This window comes from Ursus maritimus, unplaced genomic scaffold (assembly GCF_017311325.1).
Source record: "Ursus maritimus isolate PB19 unplaced genomic scaffold, ASM1731132v1 scaffold_11, whole genome shotgun sequence".
Taxonomy (NCBI): Eukaryota; Metazoa; Chordata; class Mammalia; order Carnivora; family Ursidae; genus Ursus; species Ursus maritimus.
This window is the reverse complement of record NW_024423453.1, coordinates 39,521,493-39,548,997: the sequence shown is the minus strand read 5'-3', so window position 1 is coordinate 39,548,997 and position 27,505 is coordinate 39,521,493. Positions and strand designations below refer to the sequence as shown.

General features: G+C 33.0%; 1 protein-coding gene across 1 annotated transcript in view; it reads left to right on the top strand.

The window, feature by feature from the left end:
* Window positions 1-27,505, top strand: part of LRBA (LPS responsive beige-like anchor protein) — a 762,114-nt gene that overhangs the window by 148,688 nt on the left and 585,921 nt on the right. Inside the window, exons 18-22 of the mRNA XM_040626351.1 lie at window positions 2,673-2,765; window positions 3,978-4,086; window positions 4,507-4,588; window positions 6,831-6,954; window positions 7,220-7,412. Of these exons, the coding sequence (XP_040482285.1) occupies window positions 2,673-2,765; window positions 3,978-4,086; window positions 4,507-4,588; window positions 6,831-6,954; window positions 7,220-7,412 (601 nt within the window). The remainder of the gene's footprint in view (window positions 1-2,672; window positions 2,766-3,977; window positions 4,087-4,506; window positions 4,589-6,830; window positions 6,955-7,219; window positions 7,413-27,505) is intronic.

Here is a 27,505-nt window from a genome sequence, read left to right as displayed (position 1 = left end):
ATTTTGTTCCTCTCCATCAGTAATTGCGTTGGCTGTCCTGGGCTTTTGCCTCTCAGTATGAACTTTAGAATAGTTTCTTTAGCTATAAAATAACTTTTTGGGATTTTGATTGGAATTGTATTGAATCTATAGATGAAGTTGGGAAGAACTGAGATCTTGAGAATATTGAGTCTTCCTATTTATGAATATGGGTTTACTCTCCATTTACTTAGCTCTTTTTTGGTTTTATGCATCAGTTTTATAGTTTTCCTCATGTAGATCTTGTACATATTTTGGGGGGTGCTACTATAAATGGTATTGTGTTTTTAATGTCCTATTCCATTTGGTCGTTATTGGTATATAGGAAAGGAGTTGACTTTTGTATATTAACTCTGTATTCTCCAACCTTGGTATAATTGCTTATTAGTTCCAGGATTTTTTTAGTTGGTTCTAGATTTTCTTCATTGATGATCATGTCATCTGTGAACAAAGACAATGTATGTGTTCCCTCACAATCTGTATACCATTTATTTCCTTTTCTTGCCTCACTGCATTAGCAAGAACTTCTAGTACAGTGCTGAAAGGGAGTGGTAGAGGGGACAGCCTTGCCTTGTACCTGATCTTAGTGGGAATCCTTGGACTTTCTCCCTATTAAATATGTTAGCTGTAGGGTTTTTGTGGGTAGTCCTTATATGGTAGTCCTGTTATGAACTTGAGAAAAATTCCCCTCTATTCCTAGTTTAGAGTTTTTAACATGAATGGGTGTTGGATTTTGTCAAATATTTTTTCTGCATGTATTGATACCAGTAATTTTCTTATCTATAGAATACTTTAATTGATTTTATGATAGATTATACTAATTGATTCACAAATGGTGAACCAGCCTTGCGTCCCGGGGATAAATTTCACTTAGTCATGGTATAGAATTCTTTTTATGTGTGTTTGTTCTGTTTTTTTGCTTTGGATTAGTTAATATTTTCTTGAGGATTTTTTCATCTTTGCTAATGAGATATATTGGTCTGTAGTTTTCTTGTAATGTCTTTTATTTTTTTATTTTGGTGTTGGATGATGTTGGCTCATAGAATGAGTTACAAGGTATTCCTTCTGCTTCTATCCTCTGAAGGACGATACTCTACTAATTGTAGAGAATTGGCATAATTTCTTCCTTACATTTTTGATAGAATTCACCAGGAAACCTGTCTGGGTCTGACACTTTCTGTTTTAATAGGTTATTATTTATTGATTCACTATCTTTAGTAGTTATAAACCTTTTTAGATCATCAGTTATTGTTGTGTGAGTTTTGGCAGATTGTCTCTTTTAATGAATTGGTCCATTTCATCTAGGTTATATAATTTGTGGGGATAGAGTTATTAATAGTATTCCTTTATTATCCTTTTTATGTCCATGGGATCTATAGTGATGTTCCCTCTTTCATTTCTAAAGGTAGTAAATTGTGTTCTCTATTTACGTTATTAGTTAGCCTGGCTAGAAGTTTGTCTATTTTCTGGATCTTTTCAAAGCAGCTTTTGGTTACATTAATTTTCTCTATTGATTTCCTATTTTCATTTTTGTTGTTTTCCACTCTAATATTTATTTATATTTTCCTGCTTACTTTGGATTGAATATTCTTTTCTTTTTTTAGTTTCCTAGGAAGGCTGATTGGTGATTTAAGTTCTTTCTTCTTTTCTAATATATGCATTCAATGCTATAAATTTCCTTGTAAGCATTGCTTTTGCTGGATTTCATGAATTTTTATAAGTTGTGTTTTCATTTTCATTTAGTTTAAAATATATTTATGTTTTCTTAAGATTTCTTCTTTGACCTACATGTTATTTTTAGTGTGTTGTTAGTGTGTGTGTGTGTGGTTTTTTTTTTTAGTGTGTTGTTTAATATCCAAATATTTTGGAATTTTGCAGCTACTTCTTATTTCTAGTTTAATCCCATTGTTGTCTGGGGCAAACAATATACGATTTCTAATCTTTACGTTTGTTTAGGTATGATTTATAGCCTAAATGTGGTCTACTTGGTGAATGTTATGTGTTAGCTTAAGAAAAATGTGTGTTCCGCTGTTACTGGATGAAACAGTCGATAGATGTCAATTAAGGACAGTCAATTGATGGTATTGTTGAGTTCAGTTATGTCCTTACTGATTTTCTGCCTAGTGGATCTGTTTCTGAGAGGAATTTTAAAGTCTCCAACTAGAATAGTGTATTCATCTATTATTTCTCTTTGCAGTTCTATCAATTTCTATACCATATTGTTTTATACTCTATTGTTAGGCACATACATGTTACAGACTAGTATGTCTCAATAGAGAATTGACCCCCTTTATCATTAAGCAATGCCCTTCTTATCTCTGATAACTTACCTTACTTTAACGGCTGCTTTCTTTGAAATTAATGTAACTATTCTTGATTTCTTTTGATTAGTGTTAGCATGTCATATTTTTCTCCATTCTTTTACTTTTAATTTGTATGTGTCTTTATATGTAAGGTGGGTTTCTTGAAGACAGCATATAGTGGATAAGCAAGTTTTTAAGTGTCAGGAACGTATGTTAAATTCACCCATATCTTACTTGGGATTAGGTTTATAATCATAAATATATTAAAATGCACATATATACCTTTGTATTTTAAATGTTTACTTTTGGAAAATATACTTAGTAAATTGTTTTTAACTTTATTTCCTTCAGTGTTATCTATAAACTTTTGGCATCGACAAGTGAAGGAATCAGAGTACAAGCTCTCAAGGCAATGGGCTATTTTTTAAAACACCTGGCACCAAAGTGAGTATAGTATGCATGAAATCTAAAGTGGACTGTGGTATATTACTTTTTTATTTTATAAATCTTTGGAATAGTATTTGTGTTTTGTGATTTCTCTAATTTCTCTTCATTTTTATTTATAAAATCTATGTAAATGTAATCCCATTTCTGTATATTAAAAATAAAGTGGAAACAGGAGTATATACTTTTTTTACATAAAATTTAAATTTCCATTTGTTCCTTGTTTATTATGAGAATACATTTGTATAAATGGAATTTTAGAAACCATGGAGACTTCATTTTGTGTGGATTGATGATCATTTGCTTTATCTGTACTATAAAGCTGACATTTTAACCTCATTATCTGTCATAGTATATTCTGCTATAAGGATAACTGAGAACTAAAACTTCTGTGTTTTTCTTTTCTTAGCTGAATATAGATATTCATATCCTACCTATTATTCCTTATACCAGGGTTGGTTTATTATAAAAATTAACAGTTGTAGCAATAGAGAAATGTTGGCAAACTGTGGTCTTTATGTGGATTCCAGTTGCCTGCCTGTAAATAAAGTTTTGTTGGAACACAGCCACAGTCATTTATTTGCTTATTATCGGTGGCTGTTTTCAGATTACAGCGGCAGTGTTGAGTTGTTACAGAGACCATATGGTCCACAAAGCCTAAAGTATTTACTGTCCAGCCATTTGCAGAAAAAATTTGATGAATCCCAAAGTAGAATTAAAGTTTATGATACTTCAGTTCATAAATTTTTGCTTGGAAGTTTGATTTTGGTATATTTGTTTTCACAGTATTCATTTTCTTAGTTTTCTTTTCTTCTGTCTTTTCCTCCACGTAGTTTTTCTACTTAATGACTTATTGGGCTTTAGATTATCATCCATAGTGGAGCTTAGCTCAGTGCTGATGCAGAGTAGAAACTAGTTAATAAATAATTGCTTTGGAGATTTTTGTGGAGATTTTTTGCTGTGCTGTGACATAGCCAGTCTTGTGTATATATGTATTTTTAACTTTAGCCGTGCTTACACTGTAGTTTGTATTTCTCTCCTTAAAGATTTTGTGACCTTATGAGTTCTAGGTTGAAGAAAATTAGAAGAGTTATTAAGTTGGAATTTGTTGATGATGTGAAAAACATTTTTGTGTCTTCTTCATCCAGCTTGCATTCTAAATAGTGGATAATAATACTCTGCATTTGATTATTTCTTTTTATGAAATCGCAGAAGAAAAGCTGAGGTCATGCTTGGACATGGATTATTTTCATTGCTAGCAGAAAGACTCATGCTTCAGACAAATTTAATCACAATGACCACATATAATGTTTTGTTTGAGGTAGGAATATATTTAGAATTTAATCTTAACTAATTTCTTATTTTGAGAAAACCTGTATAATTTAGTTGATAGTATCTAGGTGAAATAAGGTAATTTAGGTTAGATATACAATTTTGAAATTAGTTATATAAAGGAGATGTGGCTGCATCTTAAATATTTTAATCTGTGAATTGTTAAACAGTATGAACATCTCTGTTAAGTATTTCCTCTGTTGTATTGACTATTTGATGTCTCATTTTGTAATTAAGTAAAAATAGAGTTATAAGGTTGAAATTATTTATTTTATATAATGCAGAATATATTTAGTATGATAGCATTGGATTGTATACTTAATATTGATTAGTGCTGTACTTAAAGTTCATTAATAGCCATGGTAAAACAGTGATTATGCTAATATAATCTATTGTTTTACTTCTGTAGATTCTTATAGAGCATATTTGTACTCAAGTGATACACAAACAGCATCCGGATCCTGATTCTTCAGTAAAGATACAAAATCCTCGTATGTATTTTATATACTTTTATTTTTGTTTTTGTTTTTCCCAGCTTTATGGAGATACAGTTGACATACAATGTTGTATAAGTTTAAGGTGTACAACCTCATGATCTGATTTACCTACATATTGTGAAATGATTACACAGTAAGGTTAGTTAACACATCCGTCACTGCAGAGTTATGATTTTTTGTGTGTGTAGTGCTGAGGACTTTTAAGATCTGTCCTCTTAGTAACTTTCCATTATACAATACAGTATTGTTAATTGTGGTCACCATATTCTACGTTAGATTCCTAGAACTTACCCAGCTTATGACTGGAAGTTTGTATCCTTTCAGTACTTTCACCCATTTCTCCCTCCTTTTTTATACTTTTAATAACTACCTTTTACTAATAAAAAGAAAGTCACTGGGGAAAATGTGAAGTTGATACTGTTGAAAACATACTGTTCAAGGAATATTTCATTATAGGCAATGATATAATACTAGTCTTATTTTTGGTTAATGTTGAATATAACTTCAAGTTGACCTTAGGTTATATGGAAATGTTTATATATAGGTTTTGAAGAATTGTATGTGTAAGATATTGATTTAATGTATGTTCAGATTTTCAGTAAAGTTTTGATTGCACTATTTAGTGATGTCAGGCCAAATTACATGAACCATGGACTTAGCTTTCATCTTAAATTATTGTCAAGTTGAGAATACCAAGTTTGGAACTGAAAAATATCTGTTTTCTTTATTGTTTATGAACTTAGTCTTGTTTAACAGTCTTTTCTTTGATATTTAGATTTCTTAAGCACTTGTATAAAGTGTACATTTTTCATCTTACTTTTTAAGATTATTGACATTAGAATAACTGGTTTGTAGAGTTTTGAAATTTAATTACCTTTTGGGTGGTGAGTTGTGTTTGTGGTGTTCTCTTTCAGTACTAGTTTTAAAAACACATGTCTGAAGTTTAATTTTCCTCAGCCTTCAGGGAGACTTGATGTCATCATTTTAGAGAGTTAAAAAAAAAATCTTGAGTATATGTATATAAATATAAAATATTTTTATGTGATTATGGGGAAGATGGCTTATTGAAGTAAGAATTTTAGAGTATATTATCTATGTAATATACTGTCTCAGAAAAGACATACCATATAGTATAGTGTTTAAAAACATAGGCTCCCTGGCTTTTCATCTTGTCTGATTGTTTTAATAGTTGTGTGACTTTGGGTAAATTACTTAATTTCTGTGTGCCTCAGTTTTCTTATCTCTAAAATGGGCATAATAACAATATTTAGCTATCGTTGTATATGGGTTAATACCCGTATTTTCATAAAACAGTGCCTCAAATAGCGTATTTCTTAAAATTAGTGGCTATTGTTATTTATCACCATTATTGTTATTATGATTATCATCATCATTGTAATCATTGTTCAGGTAGAGAAATTTTCAGTTTTTCATTAGAAGAATTCGGAAATTACTCCCCAAATGTCTTTCATTGTATGATAAAGTATCTTCATATTTGCTATTTTGTACTTACTGCTTCAAAATCACCAAAACCCTTGGCAAAAGGCTAGTTTAGAAGTTCTAAATTGTAACTGGGTAAAAACTTATATATTATTTAACTTTAGATTCGGGGTTATAGCTGTTTTTGTTTCTTTGAAGTTCTGTATTTAAGTATATATTTTAAAGAATTTTTTTTCCTTAAAGCTAAGTATTGGAAATTTAGACAGTGTTATATTTAAGACCATTACAGTAGCAGTTTCCTTTGTATTTATTTGGGGTGTTGAAAATCTTGATAGCTTTTAAAATTCATTATAAAGGAAAGGTTATATGCATACCAGGAATTTTGCTGAAAAAGCTGAGAATTTTTTCTGTTTTTCTGAGATTCTGATTATAGCTTTTTTTTTTTTAAGATCAACTTTACTATTTTGTAGAGATTGTGAGAGTTGTCAGTAGTTTTACTATTATTTAATTCATTTATAATTTAATTTGATTTAAGGTAAAATTCAACTTTTAAAATTTTTAAAATTCAACTTTTATACATTTGTAATGACAAAATTAAAAAAATCCCTTTCTTATGGATGCTTTCTAATGAATGTATTGTCATTCTTTTCTGCAGATGATTATTTTTTCATAACACAAAAACAGATGTTTTCAGTAGATACATATGTCAGGAAAACTAGGGAAATATATTAATGATTTTCCATTATGAATTTTTTGTGATGTTTTAGTTTTTACTAATTTATGAATTGTCTTACAGAGATACTAAAAGTAATTGCAACCCTACTTCGAAATTCTCCTCAGTGCCCAGAGAGCATGGAAGTTCGCAGAGCCTTTCTTTCTGACATGATTAAACTTTTTAATAACAGTAGAGAAAACAGAAGGTAAGTGGGATCAGAAAGCAATTACTTGCACTATTCAAGTCCAGGTTTGAATAAACCAATTTTTTTCTAATAAGAATTGTTTTAAAAAATACTGTGAAATGAATTTTCCATAAGCTTTTTTCATTAGGGTATATAAATAATGTACCATACATTTAAATTGAGTTTTCAGTATGACCGTCTTTAATTGTTTTAATACGTACATGGAGGTGCCTTTTTTGGTTGATTTTGTTTTAAACTTAATTCAGTATCCTCTTATAATTTTCAGGAGCTTGCTACAGTGTTCTGTATGGCAAGAGTGGATGCTTTCTCTTTGCTATTTCAATCCTAAGAATTCTGATGAGCAAAAGATAACAGAAATGGTATATGCCATATTCAGAATCCTACTTTACCATGCAGTCAAATATGAGTGGGGTGGCTGGCGTGTGTGGGTAGACACCTTATCAATCACACATTCAAAGGTAAGTTTTTTAATGAAAATGTATTTTAGTGTTTTAAATGTCTATAATTTTGATTTTACTCATTATTCTCTGAAAGCACAGTGAAAGGAACAATTAAAGGGAATCACTAAAAAGAAAATAAAGTTTTTCCAATTTCTTTAGAATCAAAATGGGTTTTTCAAATGTCATTTTTATGTATGCTTAACTTAATAAAGTGAAACCTCACACCACAGCATAAAGAAAGTTATATTTTATATTTTATTTTTATTTTTTATAATAATTTTTTATTATGTTAGTTACCATAGAGTACATCCTTAGGAAAGTTATATTTTAAAGTAGCCATTTTTGCAGATAGGAGTCTCTAAATTTTAGGGTAGTTTGAAGCTTTTGAACACAAGGTGGCGCAGTATATTCAAAGATGAGAAGTTATTCTAATAATGTAAGGTGGTTGAGTAAATAGAAAAGCTCAGGCTAATGTTTGCCCTTTGCTTACATTACAGTCAATTAAAAAATTAATTTGGAAGAATCTGCTAGTCCTTTTTTATTTTTAACCTAAGCCAGTGTAGTTATTTATGTGTAGCTTTTGTTTGAAATTGTTTATGAAATATTCTGGGCACACAAAAAGGTATAAAGAATAATGTATCTACCAGTATTTATGATATTGGGTTCTCCATCCCAATCGCTTTGTCTGTCGTCGTTAGCCCCTCTCTCTTTCCCTACTAACCTTAATTTGGGTGTTTACATTATTTCTGTTTCGTATGTATATTTTTAATAACACACACGTCTAAACAATAAAGAATTTTATTTTCATGTTTATACTTAATAAAAATGGTATCATATTAAACACATTTTTCAGTAGCTTGCTGTTTTTACTTGTCATTGTTTGAGATTCATTGACATTGACCTATGTAGTTGTGTTCATTTTCTCAGTTGTGGTGTATTCCATTCCATTCCATGGTATGGCTTTATCCATTTACTAGTCAATAAGCATTTTTGATACATTTTGTATATAATTAGAAGTTCCTCTCTGTATATTCCTATAAGTGGACTTGCTGACTTGTAAGATGCAGATGTTGAACATTAAATGATAATGCAAATTTGTTTCTGAAGTGGTATATCTGTTTCCATGCTCTCTGGTGATGTATAATTTCTTATTGTTTCTCATCCCCTCATCACTTGGTATGGCTGGAATTTTAAAATTTGCAAATTTGATAAATTTTAAATGCTATATCACCATAATTTTAATTTATATTTTCTTACTGTTTCATGGGAGCTTTAGAAATATATTCTTGCCTTATCTCTTGCTTGCTCTATTATTTATGAATATCTTCTGCAAATTTGTTGCTTAATGACTTAATTTTTAGAGTTTTATGTTTGTATTTTCTGAGGAAATTTTACATTTGAAATAATTAATGCCGTAAAATTTGTTAGTTTCTTTTATGGTTTATGCATTTCGTATCTTGTTTAACAACTTTCTATATTCAGAAGAAATAGAGTTATATAATTATATAAATTATAAATTCACTAGAAGGAATAAAGATTAGAAATGATAAATTTGATATATCTTTAAATGTTTTATTGAGTATCATAGTTATTTCTCTGATATATTTTGCTATTCTTTTGGAATATATTGTCATTTCCTAAATACGTACTTTTAGGTGTTTGAATAACTTTTAGTTATTTGAAGGTACTTAAGAGTTATTTATTCTGCTTTCTCCTTACTTAATGAGAGAAGGTTACATTATTATCATAAGGATTTACAAAGATAGCTTAGATTGGAAGATACCACTCTACTGATTTACGTTTGAGAATCATCCAATGCTAAATAAGAAAAAGATTTGATTTTATAAAATGCCTTTTAATCACTCCATTTTTGAGCTTACCAGTTTACTCTAAGGCCGGGTTCAGCCAAATATGGCCTGAGAGTCAAATCTAGCCTGATGTATTTTTATAAATAAAGTTTTATCGAAACACAGCCACTTCCATTCATTTATATATTTTTCTCTGGCTGCTTTCATGCCACAAGTATTCAATATTTGCAACAGAGACTGTATGGCTTCCAAGCCTAAGATATTTACTACTTGGTACTTTACAGAAACTGTTTGCCATCTCTTGTCTAACTTAATTTAGTTTGTGCTGGTGCCCAGATCTTTTGGTTTTTATTATAGAAGTCTCCTGCAATCTGGACTAATTTTCTGCTAGTATTGTTTTCCTCTTTACAAAAGATAGTGAGAAAAATAGGATTGAGTTTGGGTCTTATGTACATTTGGATTGTATTTCAGATCTATGTGGGGGAATTCTAGGTTAGCAGAGTGCCAGTATAAATGAGATTTTTCAGATTTTCAAGATGGTGGATGTTAATTCAGTGCTTTTGTATGCACTTCTCTTTGTTCAAGTCCTTAAGAAGGATGGCTAGAGGAATATAACCTTTAGAGCAGTAATATTATAAAAGTGTGGCCTGAAGACATCAGGAGCCTGGGAGACCTTTTTAGGAAGGTATGAGGTCCTCCTTTCCCAGTTACACATCTATTTGAAAGTGGATTTTTTTCATATACGTAAGCTGAAACAGTATATAGTAGATTGAATATAAAAGCAGATATTAGCATGCAACCATCTTCTATTAAGCTAGAATTTAAAGAGATTTGCAAAAATGTGAAATCCTAGCACTCTTCTCATTATTATTTTTTGTTTTGAAAAAGTCATTTTTAAAGAAATGTTTATATTAATATGTAATGACTTTATTGTGATTTTGAAATGAATTAATATTTGTAAAATTCCTTATTCTTAATTTCTAATATGACAAGTAGTAATAGATATACTTCATATAAATACAAAGTTTTGGGGAGCCTCAGTACTTTTTAATATTGTAAAGCATCCCCAGACAAAACCATCTTGAGAACTGCTGAAGCCATAGGGTATTTAGGGCCAGTAGTCCAGTGTCTTTGAATTTCCTATGTACAAAATAAAGAGGTTGGACTAGGAAGTACCTGAGGTATCTTTGAACTTTTGAGCATTTATGACTAAGCATTTATATCCAGTTACGCAGTCCATTCGTGTAAGCAATAAAGAGAATATGGGCTTTGGACACAGGGTAGTTCTGGGTTTAAATTCTGGTTTATAGTAATTTTTAGTTGTATAAATTCAGGCAAGTTTCTGAACTTTTCTTAACCATCAGTGTCTAATATAGAAATGGTAAATGAGGCTATGTATGTGAAGTTAATAAAAAAAAAATCACAGAAAATAGAATTAAATGTTTAGTGGCTATCTTCCTTTGTTAAAGCTCTATCGTTCTTTCTAGTCATCTGTTTGTTTTCATTCTCACTATCAGCATACTAATTCAGGCCCCAAGTCACTTCATGTTTGATATAAATCCAACTTTTAAAATGAGGAATTTCTTATATCCCCAATAATTTGTGTAGCATATATGCTGTGAAGTGTTAAAATGGAAGAATTGTGACTACCCAGCTTAAGATGTGGTGTGGTTCTCCCTATCCAATCCCCACCCCAAACCTAATCACCATTTTGAATTTTGTGTTTATCATTTCCATCTTTAAAAAGTTAAAAAATGTATTCCTAAATGATATATTATCTGATTTTTTCCTATTTTTATATTTTATGAAAATGACATCATACTGTGTGGACGCTTCTGTTACTTTTTTCTCTGTCAGACCTTTTATTTTTAAGTTTTTTTTTTATTGTTACCTATAGCTTTGGTTCATTCGTTTACAGTGCTGTGAATAACTGAGGTGCGCAAAGGCAATGGTTTTACTAGAGTTGTCAGTTTCGTACTTCTTGTAACTGTGGCTCACAGTAAGAAATTTATGGTGATCACATACGTATGTAGACACACTCATACATACAAACCCTTCTCCTCCCATACACCTGAAACATAGGTTTCAGGAGACAGTATTTGCCCTTACTAAACTTTGGTTTATAGGGATGCATTCTTATGTTTTCTTTTTTGTTTAAAAATGCTGCTGATGCCCCCGCAAGTTGATTCTGTTATCTGCCAGCTGAATTATCTTCAATTTGAAAAGAGCACTGCTCTAGGAAATATAAGTAGGAGTAGGATTGCTAGATCCTATGTAATGTTCCATCCTCTAATCCGTGACACTTCAGATTTCTTATTTTTGCAAGGTTTTGTCTTCTGCCTATGTTAAAGTGCCCCCCCCCACTGATTTTGTATGTAGTTTTTTATACATGTCTAGATCACTTTGACTCTGCATATTTCTAATGGTCAGTAGTAGCCTTAGGTATTATTTTCCTATAGATTTATTAAGCTAAAAATAACTTAATGTAATGTAACTCTCTCCATAAACACTTTGTTCTAATTTTCATAAAGAAGGAAATAAGGTAAGTTTTTTTTTTAAACAAAATAGTTTTTTCTAGCTAATCTTTCATTTTCCCTTGAAAAAAGGATTTCATACCTTACCTTCCACTGTTTCACTTGGCAAAAAATCTCTGCTCTGTGTTGGTTATAGTCTTTTTAAAGTGTATCATTCTTTGTTAAATCTTCATTTTTGTTTATTCATGGCATAGGCTTTGTGTTCCTTTGTACTTAACCAAAATCCTTTGTATTTTTCAGGATTTAGCTAGCTAAATCACTTATATGACAGTTTTTCATACAGTGTGTATGAATGAATTCACATTCTGTATGAATTCACAGCACTTAATTTTCTGTTGGTATCTTAAGTGTCTCTCTCCCTCCTTTTCCCCTTCCTCTCACTTCCTCTCTTCCTCTCCCCCTCTCCTCCTCTGCCTCCTCTCACTCCCTAGTCTTCAGCTAATCAGTCTTCTCCACCCTCTTCTCTAACTATTGCTTTGATCATGGGTTCCTAGTGCAGTCTGTACTGCCCTCTATCACTGCCAGCTAACACTGTCCCCCTTTGCTTGTTCTTCTTTTAACCACACTATCTTTCCTATCCCTCTCTGTTCTTCCCTTCAGCATTTCTCCATCCATTCTGTACCCCTACCTTCTCCCTTCCCCTAGCCTATGTTTCTTTTTTTCTGTTTTGTCCTCATTGAATCTGTGTTTGTTTTGTCTCTGCTTCTCTCCTCCCCCACCTCTCTCTCTCTCTCTCTCTCTCTCGGTTAGGTACTCTTGGTCTCTCTCGTTCATTTTCAGTTACTCTGTGTCTAGGTCTTACTCCAGTTGCCCACCACTTTTCTTCCCCTTTCTACCTTAATTCTTTCTTTTTTTCCTTTCCACTACTTCCTTTTCTTCTTCCTACCTTCTTCTATTTGAGTACTTTCCAACTACTGTGTAAGATAGAAGGATGAATCGGGAACACATATTATCCTGAAAGAAATTACTTTCTAATATGGGAGATAATATAATTAAAAAAAGATTGAAAAACTAAGGCAGGAAGGAATAAGTGCCATAGAAGAGATACAGTGAAACGATAGCGTCACATGAGGGCATCTGAGAGGTTTGTAGAAAAGAGGTCATTTGATGACAGCTTTGAAGGGTAAGTAGTATTTGGGCATGTAGAATTTGGGGTGATGAGAATCACTGGTGGAGAAATCGACATACATGAAGGTATAGAGGTGGTGTTACTGAGTAAAAAGCATGGTGAATTGTTGGTTTGCTTGGGGTTTAGTACACAAAGAAGAGTGGTAATGAGTAATAGGGCAAATGTAGACTAGTATTTAATTATGGATGATCCTGTAATCGCTCATATTATATTACTGGTTAAAAGTGAGTTCTTATGTTTTATTTTGGTGGTTCATTGTAAAGTCTCATCAGCAAGGGCAAAAGTTTGTATACAACTTCTTATCTCCCGTAGAGCTGTGAATAGAGCTAAGTAGTTTGCAGTTGCACATTAAAGACCCACACCATCATTGTTTGGGGCTATTTAGTTCAGCTGTCACATGGTACCATGCCACCCTGTGTGTGCCTTAGTGTCTCAGTCTTCTCTTATCATTGATGGATGAAATAGCTTCAGCCACTGTCTTTTAAAGCACCTATGTCATCACCACAGACAGTATGGTTTGGGAGTCACTCATCAGAGTAACATGGGTTGTGTATTTTATTGTAGTCTCCTGAACCTCACCTCAGAATCTTAATCTCAGTCTCATGGAATGTTCCCAGAAATCTGTGTTTTTGAAGTCAGCCTTTCTTATGTACCCTGATTTTGAGTGCCCCTCTGAGTGTACAGTGAATTGTTTTTACTAACTTCCCTTCCTGCCTTTACACTAGGCTGCTGATACAATAAACTCTTCAGAAAGTATCCCAGATATAGAGGAATTCTACATCAATTGAATATGGACCCCAGTTAAGACCCCTTAATCCTTTTTTAAAATTATTATTAAGAAAACCCTTTTTGTCATTCTGGAAACATATGGTGCAGAGAATATTGAAGGAAGAAATATAAACTATTCTTACGTAGTTCTGATATCAGTATTTTTTAGACTAAATTTATGCACAAAACACCCAAAGTATGCTTTGTATGTTTTATATGTATAGTTTATGTATGTATTACATATAGTTTATATGTATTTATAGCTTATATATTATACATAGTTTACATACACAGTTTTAATTAGTTTATATTTTTTCTTTACTCCAGTGACTTATGGCTTCAAGCAGATATGAAAACCTTTACCAAGAAAATAGTTACTTTATGGAGAGGCCTCTTTTGCCTGTTTTGGTTCAAGAACCAGTCTTTGAATCAAGTGTTAGGATTAAGATTATAAAATGGAATAAATGCTGATTAAGTCAATTCTAGATAATTTTTATCTGAATAAAACTGAACTTAGAACTTTTTGCTGCTAAAGTATACTTTAAAAAATAAATGCTAAAGCTTTACTTAACCCTGTGAGGGGGGAAAAGAAAGCTTAGAGTTAAAAATTGGTTTTTGTGGTTTTTATCCTTTTGAATAAATGTCTTTTAGTTTTATTCTTTGTGTGAGTTTTTTCATTGATGAAAAGCTTTTCTCATAAAGTTTATACATAATAATTTATTTGAATATTGCTATGTTAATTATTTTTGGATTTTTAATATCTTGACATCTATTTTTAAAATGGACGACTGACATTCTAAGGTGCTTCAAATCAATATTTACTAAAGTTTAAGATGGAGCTGAAGTGATTGAGTAAGTAGGTGAACAATTTGTAGCATGCTGTTAAAAATTCTTCCAGTATTGGAACTGCATTTTTTTCTCTGAAAATATTCATTCTAAAGCTTTATACTTTTATATATAATACTGAAGTGATGCTTATTTTTTCTTCTTGCAGCCATTTAAAATCTCAATATCATAAATTTATAACATGGTTCTTGATAAAGTACTGGTGTGTAAAAAACTAATGTTGCAGAATTGTATAGCTTTTGCAGAGTTACATCAGGATACATTCAGCTGCTATAAAAAGCCAAAGAAACTCAATTGCAATTTTATTGTCCAGTTTGATAGATTTCCTGCCACCTTTGTAGCAGGGAAGCTGTTTGTCACTGTATCTCTCTCCTCCAACAGCTGAACTAGATTTTATAAGCAGTAATAGGGTCTTCTAGTATAACTGCCCTGTGTTGTTTACTTTGGTCTTAAGGTTTCAAATATGTACCTGTTAAGAGTAACCTTTGTAATTTCATTATTTTCTTATGTGTTCTCTAAGTTGTTATTGTTTATCTTTTTCTTTTTCATTTTTTTTCTTTTTTAAATTAAGTAGGCTGTATGCCCAACATGGGGCCTGAACTCCTGACCCTGAGATCAGGAGCCCTGTGCTGTATCGACTAAGCCAGCCAGGCACTCCTCTTGTCATTTTTTAAAATGCTTTAAATGGAACACTATTTTGAGTAATTAATTAATACTGTTTTCACTTGGTATGCTAGATTGCTTCTAATCTTTAGTTAAAATTTAAATTAAGGCATTTAGAATATCCTGAATTATGAGAACTATTCAAAAACTTTTTTTCTAAACAAATAAAACTCAAAACTTAAGATACTGTATATTGTCTAGTCCTATATTGCCACGAAGTAGAATGGGTCTGTGACTTAAAATAATAAGTGAGTAAAAGTTATTCACACTTATATGAATTTCAGTGACTGTGTATTATTAGGTATATATAATACATCATATTGTAGAGAAGTAAAGTTAAGAGCAAAAGCTGAGCTTGATGTAACATCTGAATGCTGTCAGCCTACTTGTAATTGTAGGAAGGACTGATTGAGTAAATAATTTAAGTTTACTTTCCATATTCTAACATTCTCCAATTTAAAAATCTGTTGATTTATATTATAACGTCCTGCATAAACACTGTAGTTTAACTTTTATTTATATTTGAGCAGTGTTGGGTCTGTTTTTATATAAATATCTCCTATTTTGTAGGATAAATTCCTATAATTCCAGGAGTCTGCACATGTATTAGAAGGTTCTAATAGGAGCTCCTGGGTGGCTCAGTTGGTTAAGCATCGTTATCTTGATTTCGACTCAGGTCATGATCTCAGAGTCGTGGGATTGAGCCTCACTTTAGATTCTCTCCCTCCCTCTGCCTCCACCCCCCACCCTGCTCGCATGTGAGTGCACGCTCTCTCAATCAGTCAATCAGTAAATAAATAAAATGTTCTAAAAGGTATTGCTAAATTACTATCTAAAAATTTGTAAGAATTTATACTCCAGGTTTTTTTTTTAAAGATTTTTTTTTTTATTTGACAGAGATAGAGACAGCCAGCGAGAGAGGGAACACAAGCAGGGGGAGTGGGAGAGGAAGAAGCAGGCTCATAGCGGAGGAGCCTGATGTGGGGCTCGATCCCAGAACGCCGGGATCACGCCCTGAGCCGAAGGCAGGCGCTTAACCGCTGTGCCACCCAGGCGCCCCCTATACTCCAGGTTTTTGTGAGAACACTTGTCTAGGCAGTTCTTAAAATTGGTCAAAATGACTTTTTAAAAAAATGATTAGTAAGTTATTAACTGATATTTTGTCACTGTGCTTCCTGTCTTCATCTACATAAATGAAGATAATACTACCTACTTTTAGGGTTGCTCTGAAGATTACGTGTGTCAATATATGCCAAGTGCTTAAAACAATATACAGTAAGCATTCTGTATATCTCAGCTATTGCTACAAATATTTAAAAACATATCTGGTATTGCCTTCCAAAGTGAGCCTAACGTGGTGTTTATTACATGTGTATTTTTAAGCATGTTGTGGAACTGGGGAGCAACTATGGATTTACATAGAAATTCTCCTACTCTAAGGAAGTTTGAGGGCAGAATATATTCTTTTAAATAAGTTTATTTTAAATCGTACAATGTTTCCATGTGTTAATATGGTATTTATAGAGATTAAGAAAGTACTAAGTGACTGGAAAGCCTCTGTTAAAATTGCATCTTCACTTGGTATTAATAAGGAAGTGTTGTTCAAAATCATATTATGAAAGATTCAGGTTTGTTTTTACATTTATTAGGGTTGCTTACTAAAAAAAAGGTGAACTTCAGACCAAAAATTGATATAACTTTGATGTAATATCTGCATATTAGACCACTTAAAATTCTAGAAAGAAATGATTGAGTGAATTAGTTTACTTTTCATATTCTGGATTTCTCCAAAACTGTATTCAGAAAAATTGGTGGAGATAATTTTAAAAAATATATTGAAAATTAATTTAAAGCTTTTGAGAATGGATATATATATATATATATATATATATATATATATATATATATATATATATATATATATATATATATATATATATATATATATATATATATATATATATATATATATATATATATATATATATATATATATATATATATATATATATATATATATATATATATATATATATATATATATATATATATATATATATATATATATATATATATATATATATATATATATATATATATATATATATATATATATATATATATATATATATATATATGATACTTTTAAAGAGAACCAGTGTCATCAGTTAAAGCACTAAAGTAAGATTTTATTCAGGAACTATTGCAACAGGGGAAAAGACACCTGGGTGTATAACTGGCCCAGTTCTGAATGCAACAAGGAAAAGTGGGGATTTATAGCTAAGGAGCAGGGTAGGAGTAGGGAAGAGTCTCAGTGGGTGGAAAATTACTAAGAGGAAACATCTGGGGCAGGGCGATGATGGTTAAACAGACTTCTTTCTGAAAGCAGTCTGGGTTGATCAGGTGTCTCTTGGGGGATGGTGGGGTTGAGAAATTCGATCAGATTTCAGGGTGATCAGATATTGAGGGTGGGGATTCTCTCTAACCTGACTTAGCAGGATTCTTGCTGAAACTCAGAGATGCAGGTCTGGCAAGGACAGGGCCTGGTTGAGAAGAGGGTTCAGAGGAACCTGACCAAAGTTTGGTCAAGGAGTGAGTCATTGTCCATGTTAGCAAAAATATAGTTTTCCTACTTTAAAATTGGCTTTTTATATTTCCTTGGCAGATTGTATATAGCTGTGTTCATTTTTTTAAATTCTTTTTTTAAATTTTTTTGTAGATGGTTTATTTTAACCTGTGTATGAATAGAATAGTACGGTATACAAGTCAGATCCATTTGAAAATAATTTCTTAATTTCTCTGTGGTAAATCATATAGTTGCCATTTCAAGTCGTGGATAAATAAAGTTTTGTCTCCTTCTCATGGTTTGCAAAGCCTTTAATAGTCTAATACCTGCTTACCATTTACATGCTTACTTACTGTTTTTATTGCTGACCACTCCTAGAAATGCTTTAATTTTATTGCTTTACTGAATAACTCAGTGTCTTAAATGAACCATGTTCTTTGACCATCCATTCTTTTTTTTTAATTTTTTTTTATTTTTAAAGATTTTATTTATTTATTCGACAGAGATAGAGACAGCCAGCGAGAGAGGGAACACAAGCAGGGGGAGTGGGAGAGGAAGAAGCAAGCTCACAGCGGAGGAGCCTGATGTGGGGCTTGATCCCATAACGCCGGGATCATGCCCTGAGCCGAAGGCAGACGCCCAACCACTGTGCCACCCAGGCGCCCCTGACCATCCATTCTTATACACCTTTTAAAATTTTTTCTGCATGTCATCTCTCTTTGTCCTTAATCCTTTTCTATTTTGCAAATTAATATTTATTATTGAAGTCCAAACTTGAATGTCAGCATCATCCTGCTACTTCGAGGTGCTTCCAGGTATTTGTAGGCAAATTATGTAATTTCTGTATATTTCCAGTAATATATTGTATATGTCCCTAAACTGTACTTCAAATTACTTGAAAAAGTCTTTAAAATATTCCCAAAGGATACACAGAAAGCATGAACAAATGGAAAAACATATTTCCTAGAATAGGAAGACTCATTATCATAAAGTTGTAATAACTTAACATTTCTTCTTGGACATTTTATAAACTTAGTGAAATATCAAGAAAATACTAGCCAATCATTTTTCTTTTTGTGGGGAGAAAACTAATTAATTGTCAAAGCTAATTATTAAGGAAAAGTACAACAAAATACATAAAAATATCCAGGAAAACTGTAGCAAGTAATGAAAGGGGATTGACTCTACCAAATACTAAAACATATTACCAAATGTCAGTAATTGAAAAAAATGTAGTATTGATACATGACAAGATAGGCTGACCAGGGGAGCAGAGGAGAAAGTCCAGAAATACATGAAATTTCATAAGGACTTTAGTATATTATAACTGATGCATCTCAAGGCAGCAGGGAAAAGATAGACTATTCAATAAATGGTGTTGGGAACTAGAAGATTGACCTATGGGAAAAAAAGTTGGAGCATCAGGAAATTTGAAGTATGGATTAATTAAATGGTGGGGAGGAAAGCCATAAATAAGTACTAAAGGAAAATATAGACTATTCTGTAATCTTAGATTGTGTAAGAATTTTCTATAATTTAAAATCTAGAAGCATTAAAGAGAAAAGAAAGGCTAATAGTTTTTACTGCATTAAAACAGAACTCTTTGTGTTCAAAAATCAAACCAAATACCGTAAACAAAGTCAAAGGCATATGACAAATTGGAAAAAAATATTTAGAACCAGAGCAAAGGTAACATTGCTAACATATAAAGTCGTCCTAGAAAAAGATAGAAAAAGAAAGCCCAATAGGAAAATGGACAAAAGAGATGATCAAACAAGCCATAGAAAACTAAGTTAAAAATTAATATAGGACGCCTGGATGGCTCGGTTGGTTACACGTCCAGCTCTTGATTTCAGATTAGGTTATGATCTCAGGGTTATGAGATTGAGTGTCAGGCTCTGCACTGGGTGTGGAGCCTACTAGGATTCTGTCTCTCACCTTGCCCCCCACACCACCGCAGTGTGCTTTCTCTTTCAAAAAAAATTACTTTAGGTATATAAAAAGAGGCTCAACTTACTCATTTGTAAGGGACTGCAAATTAAAATGATCCTGAGATAGTTCACTAAGATATAAGTGACAAAAAGTATGGAACAGTATGTGTAGTGCGTATTAGTAAAACAAGTAGGAAAATGAGAATTTATGTTTGTGTGTATGTATATGCATGAAAATACCCTGGGAAGATACATAGTAAATTAATAACGGATCGCCTGATTGTTGGGAATTGTGCAGGTGAGGACCAGTGGTAGGAAGGAAACATACTACATATTGTTCTGTTTTTTTTTTTTTTTTTTTGAGATTTATTTATTTATTTTAGAGAGAGAAAGCATGAGAGGGCAGGCGGAGGAAAAAGGAGAGAGAATCTGAAGCTGACCCTTCGCTAAACGCAGAGTCTGACACAGGGCTCGAACTCACGAACCTGAGATCACAACCTAAGCTGGAAACCAAGAGTCAGAGGCTCAATCGACTACCCCACCCAGGCGCCCCTGTATACTGTTTTATATTTGAATCATGTGAATTGTAGGGGAGGAAAAGCTTTTCCTTGACCCTCTTAGAGTCCCTGGCTGGGCCTGAAAATTAAACTGACAAATAGAGATTAACAGAATAAAAGCATATTATAAGAAAATGAAAGACCCAAAGAAAGGGTTAAGCCTGAGTATTTTTATACTAGGTTTGATGAAGAGTGGAAAGTCATGGAAAAACGCAATAGGACAGAGGGTATGAACTAAGGGTAGTAAACTGGGGGAAAATTAGTAAGACCTGTTCATTTGGATTCTCTTTGGCATAAGGAATGCTCCTTTCCTTTGGGGTTTAGGGAGAGCGAAGGAGATCAGAGAGGTCAGGGAGTTCCTCCTGCAACTGCTTTCTCTCAAATTTCCTTCATCTTAAAATATTCAGTATGCCAGTGTGCCATATTCTGTGGTAGTGCGTTCTGAACCCTGTCAAAATCTATTACCCTATTCAAACAGTGCTTTTAAGTTTATTATGTGGTGAATGTATAGTGCATATTATATATAGGACTTGTTTTCCTCACAGAATTGTTTCTCTTTGTTATTAAATTAAAAAATGTATTTTTATGGGACGCCTGGGTGGCTCAGTCAGTTAGGTGTCTGACTGTTGATTTCAGCTCAGGTCTCAATCTCAGGGTCACGAGTTCAAGCCCTGCCTTGGGCTCTGTGCTGGATGTGGAGCCTACTAAAAACAAAAAACAAAACAAAACACCTTTTTTTTTTTTTAGCTTATTTATTTATTTTTTTTAATAACTAACTCTTCCTCTCTCTCTCTTTTTTTAAAATAACTAATTCTCTTAAGTAGTTTTCTTAGGATAGCCTAAGCCTTATACTTGATACCCCTCCATTAAGGTTGTATTAAGGTAGCATTTAAGAACTTAGGTTTAACTGGAATATTCAGATTTGTAACCAAGATGCTTTGTATAAAATAGATGAGTAAATATTTATAACCTTATAAATAATAAGTTGACTTTATTGTATCTATTACCTTATACCATTGTTGTTGCAAGCTGTGGGATTAGAGCCTCTGTAAAAGATCTGTTGTGTGGTAGTGATCATTTTGAGCTATGCTGATTGATATCCCATATAGGAAGATTCAGCTGTTTTTAAAGATGTTTATCAGCTATGAAATATTGGCATCCTAAGAATTAGAAGTTAGTGTGTCATATTCAGCTGATATTTCCATAGGAAAATAACATACCGTGAAAAGATGCATTTGCTTGAAAAAGAAGGCCAGTTCCTAAACTTTGCCTAACATTTAAAAGTCTCAGTTTTTATAGGTTAAAATCTTTTAAATATATGGATTAATAATGTTAATCTTTTGATGTATTATATTAATCTTTTATCTCCTAATTAGTAAATTTGAGTACAGATTAAGCTGAAAGTAATGGCAAAATAGATGTTGTAGTTATTAGCTCAAGAGTATCTTTAACTCTATAGTAGTTTATAGAAGTGCTTTCCAAACATTACAAACAGCTATAGATTAGCTGTCAAATGATTGTGAAGATTAATGACTAGTCTTTTAGCTGGGTAATTTAGAACAATATCTGGTAATTAATTAGGAATTATCAGTCACAAATACCTTTAGGAAAAACAGTACCAAAAAAGATAACAACAAGGATAATTGCTTAGTTGCCATTTAGCTTTTAGAGTATTGAAGTAAATCAAAGAGAAATTTCAAAATCAAAGTCAGAATTTTGAAAGAATTTCTAGTATTTACAGAATAAAGAGTAAACAAGTTGGTTTGCTTAGGAGATACAAAGCACTATTTAGAACAGATTTGACTGCAAATCTGTATAATAAAGAAAGATACTCCCTGTGGCACCTTCAGGATGTACTTTATGAAAGTGTACATTGCTTTGAATTGAAATGTGTATTATTATTATTTTAAACTAGGCTCTGTACTGGGTGTATAATCCAGTGTGGGGCTTGCACTCATGACCCTGAGATCAAACCGTGAGCTGTGATAAAGAATCCAGGACTTAACCTACTGAGCCACCCATGCGCCCCTGAAATATGTATTATATAAACCATCTTTTGCTCTTGAAATTTTAACATAAAATGATATTTTAACCTATCTTTTTATTATTTATATACTTATTTTTTAAGAAGTTTATTTAGTTAGGGGTGCCTGAGTGGCTCAGTCGGTTAAGCATCTGCCTTCTGCTCACGTCGTGATCCTGGGGTCCTGGGATCGAGCAGCATGTCAGGCTCCCCGCTGGGCAGGGAGTCTGCTTCTCCCTCTCCCTCTGCCCTGCCCCCAGCTTGTGTTCTTTCTCTCACTCTCAGATAAATAAATAAAATCTTTAAAAAAAAGTTTATGTAAGTAAGCTCTACATCCAACGTGGGGCTCAAAGTCACATCCTTAAGATTAAGAGTTCCACACTGTTCTGACTGAGCCAGCCAGGTGCCCCTAACCTATCTTTTTAAATGGCCAGTTGAAAGTTTGTCTGCTGGTCATGAATATAGCTAGAAGGTGACAAAGAAATATATTACACAAAATTACACTTTATCTTTAGAATGAAGAGTCTCATGTCAAATGGTTAAAAAGAATATGTTGATAGTCAACATAAGTTGACTTAAGTTGTAACTTAAGTGAATACTGGCAAGAACATCATGAATACAGAAATGCATGAGGTAATTTGTGATAGCAAAAATATATATCATCTATTGGCTCTGAAGAGGGCAATGGAAATACAAGAGAAATTCCTTAAACCGAGTATAACCAGCAGAGAAGGTCAGTTCTATGTAACGCACTACACTAGTTCCCCCTTACCCGGAGAGAATGTGTTTGTTCCAGGACCCCCAGTGGATGCCTGAAACAATGGATAGTACTGAACCCTGTATGTACTTCGTTTTTTTCCTATACATACATACCTATGATAAAGTTTTATTTACAAATTAGGCACAGTAAGAGATTAACAATAATAAATAGTTATAAAATAGAACAAGTATAACAATATACTATCATAAGTTATGTGAATGTGGTCTGTCTCTCTCAAAGTATCTTACTGTATTCATCTTTCTTCTTCCTGTGATTTGAGATGATAAAATGCCTATGTGATGAATGAGGTGAGGTGTATAGATGTAGGCATTGTGATATTGCATTATGGCTACTATTGAGCTTGTGGCAATACATCAGAAGGAGGATCATCTGCTTTAAGTGACCCTGGATCATTGAGCCATAGCTATGTTGGTGGCTGGATGTCAGGAGCACGTGATGTCAATGGTTGGGGATGCTCGATAGTTGGAAGGTTGTTTTTGCAGAAAACCTTTTGGGAGAACATTGTAATGGGAGTTGTTGACTTTATTTTAGATGCATGAAAGTGTTGCTGCAGAAGTTGTAATCCTTTGGTGATCAGATGTGTGACTTAAATGCTCCGTTCCAAGGATCATATTCCATAATTTTCTCCTTCAGTGTTTGTGCCATTTGAAATACTTAGGCAAATTTCTATATGTCCACATTGCTGGTTCTCCTTCCATTTCTTCTTCCTCTGTAGATGATTCAAAAAGTTTTCCTAATTCCTCATTTGTTAACATTTTTCAGTGGCTTCTAATATATTCTTCCACTTCATCATTAAGCATTTCAGCAAATCCTTTCCACTAACTTGTCTTGCTGAGTGAATGATTTTCCCAACTTCTCCATCAACCCTGGGAAGCCTTTAAAATCATTCATGACTTCATAGGTTCTTCCAGCAGGCATTTATAATTTCTGGTTTTAATTCATCCATTGCAGCTTTGATGAATGAATGTTACTGCATCAGCAATAATGAATGATTTCCAGCATTGTATTATGTCCAGATTGGGCTCTTCATCAGTTGCTGGTCAAATGTAATCAGATACCAGATGGATGGCTGTGGCCCTGACAAACCAAATGATGTCCTGGTCAAGGGGCTGAAGCAGTGAGGTTATATTTGGAGGTAAAAATACAACCTTAACATTTTCATTTTCAAACCAAAATTCAGGTTTCAAGGTGACCAGGTACATTGTCTATAATAGGACTTCAAATTCTAACCCTTCCTCTTCCAAGTATTTTTTCACTTCTGGGATGAAACATTGGTGGAACCATTTTATTAATAAGATGGTTGACACCCACACTTTCTGATTATGTTGCCAGAACACGGGCATTTAATTCTCGTCTTTGTTTTTGAGAGCATGTGAGTTCTTTGCTCTGTACACGATGCCTGGCATTATTATATACTCTGTAGCATTGCTGCGTAGTACCAGAGTTAATCTGTGCTTCCATGTTTTATGCCCTAGTGCCTCCTTTACATTTTTGTGAATGTAGGTTCTATTGGACATCTTCCGGAAGAGCCCAGTTTCATTGCAGTTGAAGACTTGCTTTGGATGGTGTCCTTTCCCTTTTTTTTTTTTTTTAATGTCTCTTAAATTATTTATTTATTTATTTTAAAATTTTTAGCCGCTCTATCCGATTTTATTTTTTAATCTCTACACCCAACATGGGGCTTACAGTCATGACACCAAGATCAAGAGTCACATGCTCTACCGATTGAGCCAGCCAGGTGGCTTGGTGTCCTTTCTCTTTAATCAACTTCTTCAACTCTGCCATAAATGTGGCAGCAGCTACTTCATCAGCAGATATAGCCTTTCTAGTAGTTTTTATATTTTTCCGTCCAAATCTATTCCTGAAATTGTGTAACCATCCCTTGAAGTAAATGGCTTGGTGTCACTCTTTTCAGGAGATCTCTTCCTAAAGTCTTTGTTGAGGCTCAATGCTTTCTGGCACATGTTACTGTCAGTTGGAACACGTTTACCATTCATGTCTTCCACCCACAAATTTAATGCCTTTTCCATCTTAACTAAGCACTTACCACACACTATAGCCATAACTTTTGTAGTCTGAGATGTGACAGCAAAAATAGTACAGTTTTTTTTTTCCTCTTCACAGTTTCACAGATAGAAGATTCTTTCTTACTGTAGATCTCAGCAACCTCACCATATGAGTTTTTTCTTTTCCTTTTATTAAGTTGAAAATGTCCACCTTTTTGCTTAAAAGAAGGATTTTACGACTTCTCTTTGGCATGTATGAATTGCCAGCTCACAACTCTTGCACTTTGGGACCATTATTAAGTGAAATAAGGGTTACTTGAACACATGTATTGTGATACTGTGACAGCTGATCTGATAATTGAGATGGCTACTGAGTGACTAATGGGCAGTGTATACAACACGGACATGCCGGACGAAGAGATGATTCACGTCATGGGTGGGATGGAGTGGGATGGTGCGTGATGCTGCTCAGAATGGCACACAGTATGAATCTCATGAATTGTTTATTTCTGAAATTTCCCATTTAATATTTTTAGACTATAGTTGACCGTGGGTAACTGAAACTGTGGGAAGTGAAACCATGGGTGAGGGCGGGGAGACTCTGTATACTATGAATACAGTAAAGTATTATCAAAGTTTTGTTTAGCTGAGACCACTATGTTAGTGACCTTAATAAAAACGTTAATATAAAACCGTGAATGCTTTTGTTCAGAACTATTTTCATTTTACAGATTTTTTCTAAGTTTATACCAATTACCAAACAACTCAAAATATATAATTACTTGTAGTATTTGGATGTAATCATGTAGATCAGATATTAAGGTTTCAAGATGTCCATTAAATTCCTGTTGTTTAAGATGACAATTGGCATTCATCTTAAAAATTATGTTGGGCAAAGATCGTCATAGGATTTTGATATTTTACTCTACTGTTTTAATACACTGAATGAATTTTGTAGTGTCAGTAATGTAGGTTCTAACTTTTCAGTCCCAAGTCTGTTTCCTTTATTCTTTAAAACAATGCTCAGTATAGGAGCATACTTAGTTTTGGGATGGATTACAATATTTTTGCTGATAACTTTCTTTTGTGATATGTATGTTAGTTGAACGAGGGTAAGGCAGCAGTTCCCCCCTGCCCCCATTAGGGAATATCAATGTTGGGTTTGTCATAGGATGAAAATTTATCCTTACTCTACTAATTATCCAGTGTTTTAGCTTATTTGTTATTTGGATTTATTTTTAGTTTTTTTTTTTAAGATTTATTTATTTATTTGAGAGAAAGAGCACATGCAAACAAAGGGAGGAGCAGAGGAAGAGGGAGAGAGAAAATCCAAGCAGACATCCTGCTGACCTCAGAGCCTGACTTGGGGCTTCATCCCAGGACCCCGAGATCATGACCTGAGCCAAAATCAAAAGTCGGATGCTTAACCAACTGAGCCACCCAGGTGCCCCTTGATTTATTTTTAGTTTTAGTCACTAAAAGTTTTATAGTTTATTTATATTCTGACACCTCACACTTTGTTGATTTTTTACATGTTTTTCCAGAACCGGGTTTGCAGCGGTTCTGTCAGTCTGTATAACTTGGTATCTTGGAATACTAACTCAGAATACATTTAACACTAGTAAAACATTTATGATTGTTTTCACTTAATGCCTCTCTTCTGTCTTTTGTATTTTATATTTAATTGATGCAAACTTATATTTACATATGTGTCTGTGATGATCTTGACATATTCAGACTAATTTTTTTGGTGTTCATTTGTCTTGAATTATAATTTATATTTCACGAGAATAGAAAACTCTTCTGTTTTTAGGTGGTGCATCTTGTGACTGCTGCTAACCTGTTATAGTGCAATAAATTTTGACTGGAAGAACATGACTTTGTTATATAGAACAATTTGCTAGATGCACATCTGTCTCAACAGCATGATTGCTGGTAGATCTTTTTATGCCTTGGTGGCCACCAATGCAGTAGAAATAGCATACATTTAGAACAGTATACCAGTGAACATTTAAGCCTGCTGTTTGTGGTGAGACCAGCCTTTGGGTCCGTTTCCAAACTTATTGCCAAAAACTTTGTCTTTTCCAGCTACTTAGCCTGAGTATGGGCTTTAGAAAATTTCCCAGCCTATTACTATTTATCTTTGATGTCTATCATGCATGTGTACTACCTTTCTCCCCAGGATATACCCCTTTTATTTTCTGCAAAGTTGATGCTTACATTAAAAATATTTTTTTGGCATTTTGTATATATAAAATTCTGTATTTTGAATTTTTTATTTATTTTTTGCCCTTAATATCTTTTATTTGGGAGCTACAGATCTTATTTATTTTTAAGTCTGTGACCCTGAAACCTCCATTTGTTGTTTTTTAAATTTTTATTTAAATTTTAGTTAACATACAGTGTAATATTAGTCTCCGATGTATAATACAGTGATTCAACACTTCCATACATCATCCAGTGCTCATCACAACAAGTGTGCTCCTTAATCCCCATCAC